This window comes from Alligator mississippiensis, chromosome 4, assembly GCF_030867095.1.
Source record: "Alligator mississippiensis isolate rAllMis1 chromosome 4, rAllMis1, whole genome shotgun sequence".
NCBI lineage: Eukaryota > Metazoa > Chordata > Crocodylia > Alligatoridae > Alligator > Alligator mississippiensis.
Window position 1 is genome coordinate 87,500,485 of NC_081827.1, and position 11,479 is coordinate 87,511,963.

The 11,479-nt window shown below is 47.2% G+C and overlaps 1 protein-coding gene across 2 annotated transcripts in view; it reads left to right on the plus strand.

Moving 5' to 3' along the window:
* PLEKHG7 (pleckstrin homology and RhoGEF domain containing G7) overlaps window positions 1–9,007 on the plus strand; it is a 67,276-nt gene extending 58,269 nt beyond the window's left edge. For both annotated transcript variants that reach the window (XM_019480804.2, XM_019480805.2), the window contains 2 exons: window positions 4,497–4,594; window positions 7,569–9,007. In XM_019480804.2, the coding sequence (XP_019336349.1) occupies window positions 4,497–4,594; window positions 7,569–7,676 (206 nt within the window). In that variant the 3' untranslated portion in view covers window positions 7,677–9,007. The remainder of the gene's footprint in view (window positions 1–4,496; window positions 4,595–7,568) is intronic.
* The last annotated feature ends 2,472 nt before the right edge of the window (window positions 9,008–11,479 follow it).

The window sequence follows — 11,479 nt, forward strand, 5'->3', positions numbered from 1 at the left end:
AACACATGTAAACATTAGCACATGCTTAAATGTTCTTTTGAACCAATGTCTCTTGTAGTCCTGTTTCACTATGAATTCACGCAACAGCAGAGGCTCCTCTGCATGAAGTAACGTCTGTATAGAAGTCACTACACAATACTAATAAACTAATAAGAATTTGCAACATCTTTAGGAGCAGCTAGGAAAACTGATGCTTCCTCTCTCTCTCAAAACACTCGATTACCTATGTTGGGGGACAGGCCACAGCATACAGGGCTGTGGTGTAGACTTTCATAGATTTCATAGACATTAGGGCTGGAAGGGACCTCGGAAGATCATCGAGTCCAGCCCCCTGCCCAAAGGGCAGGAAGTCAGCTGGGGTCATAGGATCCCAGCAAGATAAGCATCCAGTTTCCTCTTGAAGGTGTTCAGTGAAGGTGCTTGAACCACCTCCAGTGGCAGGCTGTTCCAGACCTTGGGGGCTCGGACAGTAAAGAAATTCTTCCTTATGTCCAGCCTGAAACGATCTTGAAGTAGTTTGTGACCATTCGACCTCGTCATCCCTTGGGGTGCTCTGGTGAACAAACGTTCCCCCAGATACTGGTGGTCACCCCTGATAAGCTTGTAGGTGGCCATCAGATCACCCCTGAGCCTGCGCTTTTCCAGGCTAAAGAGCCCCAGGGCTCTCAGCCTGTCATCGTTGGGTCTGCTTCCCTGACCTCTGATCATGCGCGTGGCTCTTCTCTGGACTCTCTCAAGCTTCTCCACATCCTTTTTGAATTGTGGAGCCCAAAACTGGACACAGTACTCCAGCTGCAGCCTCACTAAGGCCGAGTACAGGGGGAGAATGACGTCCCGGGATTTGCTTGAGAAGCATCTATGGATGCAAGCCAGCGTTTTGGTCGCTTTACTAGCGGCAGCATCGCATTGCAGGCTCATGTTCATCTTGTGGTCAATGATGACCCCCAAGTCTCTTTCTTCCATAGTGCTAGCCAACATAGCACTGCTGAGCCTATAAGGATGCTGCGGGTTTTTTTTCCCCAAGGTGGAGAACCTTGCATTTATCGGCGTTGAACACCATCAGATTCTCGTCCGCCCACTTGCTGAGCCTGTCCAGGTCAGCCTGGATCACCCGCCTGTCTTCTGGTGTGGATGCTTTGCCCCAAAGTTTGGTGTCATCGGCGAACTTGGCCAGTTCGCTTCTGACTCCAGTGTCCACATCATTAATGAAGATGTTGAACAGTATGGGTCCAAGGACAGAGCCCTGGGGGACCCCACTGGTCACAGGACACCACGATGAGTGACTTCCATCAATTACTACCCTCTGGGTCCGACCCCGGAGCCAATTTTCCAGCCAGTGGATCGTGGAGGCCCCAAGGCGACAATTGGCCAGTTTCTCCAAGAGGCGATCATGGGACACCAGATCGAAGGCTTTTTTGAAGTCAAGATATATGACATCAATCTCGTCTCCCTTGTCCAGGTGATAGGTCACCTGGTCGTAGAAGGAAATGAGATTGGTCAAGCAAGACCTACCCACAACAAACCCGTGCTGGCTATCCCTTAAGATGTTGACGTCGGCCAGTCCATTAAGGATGGCCTCCTTAATAAACTTTTCTAAGATCTTCCCCGGGATAGAAGTCAGGCTGATGGGCCTATAGTTAGCCAGATCCACTTTCCTCCCTTTCTTGAAGATAGGCACCACATTGGCCTTCTTCCAGTCTTCGGGCACTACACCAGAGTGCCAAGAGTTTTCAAAGATCCATGCTAGAGGCTGGGCTATGATGCTCGCCAGCTCCTTGAGTACCCTGGGGTGAAGACTGTCAGGGCCGGCTGACTTGAAGGTATCCAGCTTCTCAAGATGTTCCTTCACAAAGTCAGCATTAATGGAGGGCAGGGGATCACCCTCACCCGGAATTCCCAGCCCTGTAGCGGGCATGGGCGTCCCATGGGGCTGATGAAAGACCGATGCAAAGTACCTATTTAATAGGTTGGCTTTTTCCTGGGCGTCAGTTGTCAGTTGCCCCATCTGGTTCAGCAGGGGTCCAATGCTGCCCCTGCTTTTCCTCCGGCTCCCCACATATCTGAAAAAGGACTTTTTATTGTCCTTGATGCTCAAAGCTAGCTGGAGTTCAGTTGCAGCCTTGGCTTTCCTGGTCTGCTCCCTACAGGACCGGACCAGTGCAGAATAATCCTCCTTGGAGGTGACTCCCATCCTCCATCCTTTGTAGGCCTTTCTTTTTAGCCTCAGGAGGTCTGCTAGGTCCCTGGAGAGCCAGGGGGGCTGCTGTGCCCTCTTGCTGCCTTTCCTCCGAGATGGAATAGACTTAGCTTGTGCATTGAGGATCGCTCCCTTGAGGAGCAACCACTCTTCTTGAACTCCCCTCTCCCTGTGGTCACGGTCCCTTAGGGCCTCACTGACAAGCCTCCTGAGCTTGTCAAAGTCGTCTTTCCTGAAGTCAAGGACTTGTGTGTTGCTGACTGACTTGCCAGCTTTTTGGCGGATGGTGAAGGTGATCAGCTCGTGGTCGCTGTCACCCAGCTTCCCATCGATCACTAGATCGCCGACTAGGTCCTCCCCAGTAGCCAGCACCAGGTCGAGCAGCGCTTTGCCTCTCGTTGGCCCATAGACTTCTTGAGTCAGGTAGAGGTCATCCACTCACGAGAGAAAGCTCTGCGACCGCTCAGATTTTGCTGAGCGATCCTCCCACGAGATGTCCGGGTAATTGAAGTCACCCATGACAACCATGGTCCTGGAGCAAGCTGCCTCAGCCAGGTCCTGGGCAAACTCCTGATCAAGCTCAGGACTTTGGGTAGGAGACTTGGCAGGACTGCAACCTTTGGGGCAGCCTGGAACAGTTGTCTTTATTTTCACAGGCCTCCATGTCTGGGTAAGAACAGACACACACTCATTTGGAGTAGGCGTGTGCAAAAGAGACCGTATTCGATTCGGAGTCAGATTTAGCCCGAGTCGGGGACGGTGATTCAATTAGTTGATACAGATCACTGTCTCTGATTCGATTCAGCCAAATCCGAATCTGAAGACTCGATACTGATTCGGAGAATCAGCAATTCGGACATAGACACAGCTTTAAATATTTTTTCTACATACCGTGAGGTACCAGGCATGGCTTGTGAACTCTGAGATGGTGGGGTGGATGAAGCATCCCACGGGAGCACGGGGGGGGCCTCACGTGCTCGGCAGTGAACCCGGAAGTGGACCAGAAGTACTTCCAGTTCACTTCTGGGTCTGCAGGGGAGCATGCTGCCCCTCCCCCATACCCCCAGCTCAGCAATTGGCTGCGGGGGGACTCCCGGATGCCCCCCCCAGACCCAGGAGGCACCAGTCACCAAGCTGGTGGGGGCATGGAGGTGGGCCCAGCATGCTCCCCGGCGGCCTGTGAAGTGAAACGGAAGTGCCTCTGGTCCACTTCCGGGTCTGTTGCTGAGAGTGCTGGGGAGCCCCCCATGCTCCTGTGGGATGCTCCATGTGCCCCAGCATCTCAGCATTCACGAGCCACCTGCTACCTAGAGGTATGTAGAAAAAACATTTAAACCTGTGTCTGTCTGAATTGCCGAATCTTTTCAAATCTCTTCAAATCGATTCGGAGGGTTCCGATTCAATTCAGAGATTAAAGGGTCTCCTGATTTGATTTAGATTCAGAGATTCGGCCACTGAATCAGCCCAGATCTCTGCCGAATCAAATCAGGGACTGAAGCTTCTCACAGCCCTAATCTGGAACTATTTCAAGACAGGAGTAGGGAATCATATCATAGGATCATACTCCAAACCATACAGGAGCTGTAACCTTCTAATAATTCCACGTGGACCAGCCAGGAGCAATACAAATGTAGCAAAATAGCTCTGACCTAAACCCTGGACAAAGCAGGGTCAAAGCTGGAGCTGTTTTGCTATATTTGTATTGTTCCCAACTGGTCCACATGGAACTGTTAGAACTTAACAGCTGCCGCATACCCCCTAATAAGCAGCTCCCCTTTTGAAATGTTCCTTTTGCTCCAAACACATGTTTATCCATGCCCCGAAGTTACACCTGAGATCATTCCAGGCCCTGGGCAACCCAGAGTCATGAGGTTGCAATGGTGTGCTAAAAACTTCACAATACCCAACCCAGACCACACGCCAGCTTGTCTAGGGAATTCAGCACAGTCTCCTCCCAGGGTTTTCAAGCTCCTACACAGAATTTCACCTTCATAGAGTCATAGAAAATTAGGGTTGGAAGGGACCTCAGAAGGTCATCAAGTCCAACTCCCAAATGATTCTTCAAATCATTTTCATTCCTAATAAACGACTCAACAGCAGTTAATTGCAGAATCAACTTGAAACAGAAGCTTTTTTCTGTAGTTTAACATTAAACTTGCCATTGTATGTTTCTCTAATAATGAATCAGTAAAAGCTGATGAAAACCAAAGTCGGTTATACCTGAAATCAGTCTGACAGGGCTTATGAATGGCAGTTATGTCAGATAACACTCTCTCATCTATATCTTTTATTTTTTCAGTCTTTGGCCTGCGGCATGCTTTTTTAATACAGCATGAAAATAGATACCAGCAATGTATAGCAGTCTTTTTACTACAAGCACAGACAGAGACTGTCAAGGTAAGTATTTTATAAGAGCTTTTTTATATGTAAAGTTTTATTCAAGTGATTGTTTGACAAAAAAGATGATCCTGTTTACTTTCTTACATGAAAGAAAGTCTTCCAGGCATTAGAAAATTTTTCATTTTGCTACCTGTCCCACGATTGTATGGGTATCCACAACAGGTTACAATTATTTGCTGGCTTTTCAATGTCTGATCTCTTAAAACAGGGGTTCTCAATCCCCAGGCTGTGGCGGGTTGGCTGCCAGTCCGCAGCCGGGTTGGCTGCCGGACTGGAAGTGACCATGAACTGGCAAACCGCGGCACCCCAGAGCTGGGTGGAAAAGCTATGGCTCCTTCTGCAGGGCCCGTGGCACCAAAGGGTTTGGCCCCGCCCCCCCACCTGGAGGGTGAGGGTATCCTTACCTGTCTTCCAGCCGGAAATTCTGGCTGCAGTTTGCCGGGCCACAGCCACTTATGGGCTAAGGTTTGCTGGGCTGCAGCATAAAAACTTTGGGAACCCCTGTCATAAAAAATTCGGTTTTTGAAAGCCAGGAGTCAATAAAGTGAGCCCTTCCAAAAGAGACAAACAACTTTCATGTAATACTGTTCAGATCGTAAAACTAACACTGTCAGTTTAATCACCCCAGAGCATATTTTCAAAGTGCATATTATCATATTTTGCACATATATTATGCACATCTATAAAACTATGGTAATTTTGCTTCAATGTACATGGTATAAAATCCCATAGATCTTTGAGAAAACCAGCTTGATTATAAGGTTATATGAATTTCTATTAATTTGCACACCAGACTGTATTTGTAGTAATCTAAAAGTGGGCTTGATGCTTCACAGAAGATAAAAAGATTTGTTTATTAGTTATATTTCATTCACTAGCATCTGGAATAATAAAATTAGACTTTCAAGTAACACTAATGCTTTAAAAATGCAGCACATGGTAGACAGTATTTACCAGAGAAATGTAATAAATTCTAAGTTACTATTTTACATCTGGTATGCATACTGAAACTAATTAGAAACTACAATACAACACCCCCCTCCCCGCCCACCCCACCTTTATATCCACCATCTCAGTGTCCTGCTATATCAGTCGGGCCAATAAAGTCCTGCTATTAAACTTCAGTTGCATTACTAGTGGATACCAATGCAACGTGGTGAAAACAAAAGGACATCCTTTTATAAAGCTGAAAACCTACAATAACATCAGATGCAGGTTGTGTAAACTGAGCTGGCCTAATTTCAACTGCTAATAAGCAAGCAAGCATACACTTCACAATCAGCATATTTTCTGAGAATCAACAGGCCTTAACACTTACAGCTGTTGTGCAATTAACCCAGTTACAGCTGGGTTTAAAAAGTAAAGACCATAGAGTATCTGAAATCTCCTGGCAGAGCCTTAAAGTGGATGGGATACCCCAAATGTTACCCAAGTATGAGAGCCATTAAATTGCAAGAGTGCTGCATTCTCATTGATGCTCCTTACTCAAAAAAGGCCCCAAAATTCTCAGCCAGCTCTGAAGTCTACTGCATTCTCTGAGATGTTCTTGTTCCTATTCCACTAATGAGTCCAGTCAGACATTGCTTTGCAGACACGTAAGAGCGAAAGGTAAATCAAATGTTGTACAAGGGCACTTTAGCAGAGCTGGGAAGGATGCAAATCCCATCCACATACCAAGCCGCCCATACTGTGCTGTCACTAATCAGCAGACAACATTGGCAACATGTAGGGGGTGCACGCAGGTGCATGTGCACCCCTTGAGCATGGCAGTGCACCCCCTGCAAAAAGGCACTGCCAACACTGTCGGAGGCACCTGCAGGCAGTCTCTGCTTCCCACCCCCCCCCCCAGCCACCGAAACCGCCGGTGGCGTCTGAGGGCAGTCCACGATCGCTGCCGGCTGCTGCCACCGCCAGCAGCATCTGCAGGTGGTCGCTAATCACTGGTTAGTTCTCACCTCCCCCCAACACCACTGTGGCCGCCTGCAGGAGCTCTCCGCTTACCACTGCCACGCTCCCGCTGCTGACAGTGCCACTGCCGCCTGTGGGAGCTCATCGTGCCCCCCCCCCAAACCTCTGGGGGCATGCAGCATTCATAGCAGACAACACGCCTTGCAGTGTCAAGAATATAATGGCAATGCAAGAGTGATGCTGTAGCCACAATGGTCCAGAAATTATGCAAGAGGCAAGGATTTCTTAGAGCGATATCTTTTATTGGACTAACTAGACAATAGGGACAGAGTTAGACAACTTTGAATGAAAGGCATTTTTCATCAGATCACTTTCATCACTCTTCACTGGGGAAGGAGAGGGGCTCAATCCAGCCCATGAACCAGCCCCACACCACTCAGCTGGCCCCACAGGGCCATTATATTATATATGGTCCAGAGAGGCCAAACAATGAAAAAGCTCTATCTTTGGATAATTGGTATCACTGGGAGGACGGGCAGGGAAGCCTCATGTTGTAGTAAAGAGAACCAAGCCTCCAGTTCTCACCTACAGGTGAGCTGTGTTTAGACGCTAAGAGTGAGAACTGAGAGATACCCAACTACACCTCTCTAATCCCTGATGAACTGGCCAGTCACAAGGAGCCTGCTTTACCACAACAACTGTAACGTATCTTAATCTAGTGGAAGATCAAGAGAAAAAAAAACTCTACTTCTTGCTGTGGTGGTGGGAAGTGAGGATGCAGTGTTTCTCTATGCAAAGGGGATTCACCGCTGGGCTGTCTGATTTTGTACGGCCACTTCGTACAGCCTGCCTTTCCAGTGTAAAGTGACCTTAGCAGAGCAAAGAATCTGGATGCCAGAGTTCTGGAGTATTTCACTTATAACCTAACCTTTATTCTAGAATTAAGGCATGAAAGAGAGCCCCAAACAACATCAAACTATCAATTGAAAGTTCCAGAAGTCTATGTATTATAATTATTTAATGGTTTTTAAGGTTTATCAGGTATCATTTTTTCTTGTCACAGAAAACATGGATGTCACAGATAAAAACTGCAGTCTCCAATTATGCCAAGACGCATGAAACTAAGAAAAGCTCCATTTTTTCTTCGCCAGCTGAATCCTCTGAAATTTAAATTGGACAAATCCTAAATTGACAGATCCAGTTTGAGAAAATCGAACTGGTGGTAACAAAGTTATTTCTTTTCATTTTAGTTTATTAAAAAATGGGCATGAACTTGACTAGTTGGGGCTCAGGGTGGGGACTTTTGGCCACAGGAGAAAGGAATGAAACAAAGATTAAAGAGAGGCAGTACCAGAAAAAGCTCAAGGGTACTTCCAGCTCTGAGGAAACTTCTGGGCTAGGGACAGAAGTTATACATAAACCAGGTTAAGTGATCAGAAACTGGTTTAAACCTGTAACAGAACAGAAGTTCAGTGCACATAAACCAGTTTCAAAAAGGCTGAAACTGGTTTAAGGTAAATCTAGTTGAATGCACTATCAGACTTAACTGATTTGGGTCAAACTGGTTTATGAAACTTCTGTCCCAAACCCCTTCCTGGTTCAACCCCCTGCTGGGGTGTGGGGCCAGGGATGGGGGTGTTAAACTTCCCTTCCCCTGAGCATGGAGCTGCCCTGACCTGCTGACTGCGACTGTGGACTACAAACCCAGAGGCAACTGGAAGCAGAAAGAGGAAGTGATGAGCAACCCTGCAGAGCCCTGCTGCTGCGATTGTGGACTGCAAATCCCAGATACCTCAGGGCAGCAGGAAAAGGAAGTGAGCATACAGCCCATGCTGGCTACCTACCACAGAGCCATGCTGTAGCACCTCTGGCTTCTGGCATGAGTCATTGCAGGCATATGGCTGCATTTCCCGAATCAAAAGTGAATGTCTGTTCATTTGCTTATTGGTTCAAACTTTGCAGCTTAGACTAACCTGCAAAGACTGAATCAAATCAGCCTTGGGCTTTTTGACTGTCTGTACTAAGCCCCAGTAGCAGAGGTGCTGCAGTGCTGTTACCACCCCACAGAGAACAACAAAGAGAAAGGCATCTTGAAGAATGTGACTAAGAAAGAAAGTCAAGAAGGAATATTTCTGAGTTTACTTCCCCTGTCCTAATAAGTTCCATGGCATTGAAGTTTTAAGGATCTCTAGCTGTGGTTGAATTCATGTATAGGCTTTCCTAGCTAGTAACTAGTGCATCACAAGTATTACTTGTATAAATACTTTACTTATAGGGGCAGATTTGTAAAAGGTAGAAATGGTCCCAAATTCCCATAGATTTTCAGTGGGAGATGGGCCCCTTACTGCCTTTTGTGCCTTTGAAAAATCTCCTCACATCCCAGATAACTTGTGTGAGAGTGAACTACAAAATGTTACAATGTACATAAACAGAACGAAAAACCTCTTGTCCTGTGGATATTTTATTTGAAGAAAGAATAAAATGCTAGTGTTTCATTTCTGATCAATTGGTCAATTGATTTAACCTCTGAGATTTCCCTACCAAATATATTATTCCAGGAGTCAGCAACATATGAGCCATGGGCCAAATGTAGCCTATAGAGACACTGGATATGGTATGGAGCCAGATGCCACTGCCTGCACCCGTGCTGGGGCTGGGCAGTGAGGGGTGCACTGGGGGCAGGCAGCCAGTAGGTGCACCCACATCACTGCTGCTTCTCCCTTCCCCCTGGAGCTAAGCTGGAGCTGGCTGGCTTCCAGCTGCAGATATAGTGGCGGGGAAATGGTGGCAGCTTCCAGCTGTCCAGCCCAGCTCCCCACTGCCCATTCTGCAGCTGGGAACCCAGGGACTGGGACAAGTAGCAACATCAGTGTGAATGCAGTCATCAGCTGCCCACTTATGGCACAGCTCCTCTGTGGTTGGTACCTGTATTCATTCGCTAGTCAAGGAGCATGGGGCTGGGAAATATGGCACTGATGCAGTTCCCAGCTCCTGGCCCTGGCATAGATGAAGGAAACTCCTCCACCCCCAGCCCCTACCACAGGTGACACACTGCCAAAGCTACCTAGCATATACCAGCTGGGTGCTAGGATGCTGGCCCCTCCATGATTCTATAATAACTAACTCTGATTGTATATCAGGACCTTGTTACACATTACACTGAGCCACACAAATGTTGATCGCTGTCAGTGCTAGCTTCAGTTTGGAGCAGTCACACTTCAGGCCACCAGGGTCCTAGAGGATTGAAAAGTAGAGCCTGCCCCCCCCCCACCCCCACCTCTGAGGTTTCCCCCAGTTTCACCATCCCTTCAGGGGCTCCCCTCCTGTCCCTCAGGTCTTCCCCCCTTCCCCCCAAGTCTGTCCATCTCAGGAGAAGCAGGCAGAGAAGGGCTAACCTGCCTGCCAGGTGCTGCTGCTGCCACCAAGCTGCCGCTCTTCTCCAAGCTAGGCCCACCCAAAGAGCAGCAGCAGTGGCTCAGGCAGGGCAGGCAGTTTAACCCTTCCTTGTCTGCTCCCCCAGAGTGCAAGCAACCACAAGTAAGTGAAGGGGGGGAGCAATTAGCAGGGATCTGGGGTGATGGGAAGGGCAGGGAGGGAGGAGTGGGCCCTAACCAAGCCAGAGCAGAAAGGGGTGGTGGTTGGGCTATTTACAGTAAGGCGCTGCCTAGTGTAACACAAGCTGGATAACACAGATCAGACATGATTCTGCTTTGGAGTGGCATAATTTTCAGTCACATTGGGCATTTATACACATTTTTTTTGTCTGCTCCGACACACCGGACATCCAGCACATCAGAGCAGACTTGAATTGAGTCTGCTCTGCATGTGAGCTGACACGTCCGGTTCTGTGTTGCGTGCATTTGTATAAACAGCGAAATGCACATCAGTGCTGAGAAAATGGTAGCAGCGTGCTTTTGAACTCAAAAGTGCGCCATCGCCACCATTTTCTCAGCGCCGACATGTATTTCACCGATTATACAAACACACGTGCTGCAGCACTAGGCACTTTTAAAAGTGCCCAGCGCTGCGGCACAAGCATGTGTACAAATGCCCATAATGAGTGCCTAAAACTAGTTTTGGATGTTAATGTGGTGGACAATCCAGGGATTAAGAGCTCCAGGAGACGCCCAAAATTGCTGTGCAACAAGGGCCTCATTGACCCTCAGCCCAGGCCTTAGAGAGCTACTTTTTCCTCTTTCTTGGATAGCTGCATCTCAGGAAACTTAGAGAGAGATTATACTTTGTGCCGAAATGTTACAATTCAATATACTTCACTGATTATGTCCCAAATTCACAATCTCACTAAAACATGTATATATTGTTCAAGTCACTTTCTGAAGGTAAGTGAGAAATTCAAAATTACACAATGCATAGAAAAAATCATGCATACATTTTACAATTACTCAGTGCTACATAATAAGGAATAATTATATAAGGGAATAAATATATGAAAGCTGATAAATATGAAAAAATATGGTAAATATATGATGAAAAGCTGATAAATATATGAAAGCTGATAATCACTACATAGTCTATGACTTCAAGACTGATGACCACTATGAAGTTGAAAATTCAAACACCAGATACTTGAATTATTCAGTAGAAATCAGCTTAGTGCCTCAATACTTGTAATTACTGCAGAATTAATTGGTGTTTTCACTCTAGTGCTGTCCTTAATCCAGCTCTTGTGAAGGAACCTAACTTTTCCATCAGTGTGTTGGTGCTCTACATCCAGGTTAGCTATTGACCATGAAGAAGGCCCTGCTCACTCCTGTTCTATATGTGCCAAATCCAAAAAAGATAGTAATGTAGACATTTCAGAATGGTGCTGACCACCACTCTTAGACTCTATGTCAATAAACAGACTTGAGACATACTCAGCACTGCTCTGAGGCAGCAACACTGCCTCATTTGCAGGAGTTTTCATACGGAACACGCATCTCGGAGGACATACCGACATGCCTTAAACCAGTG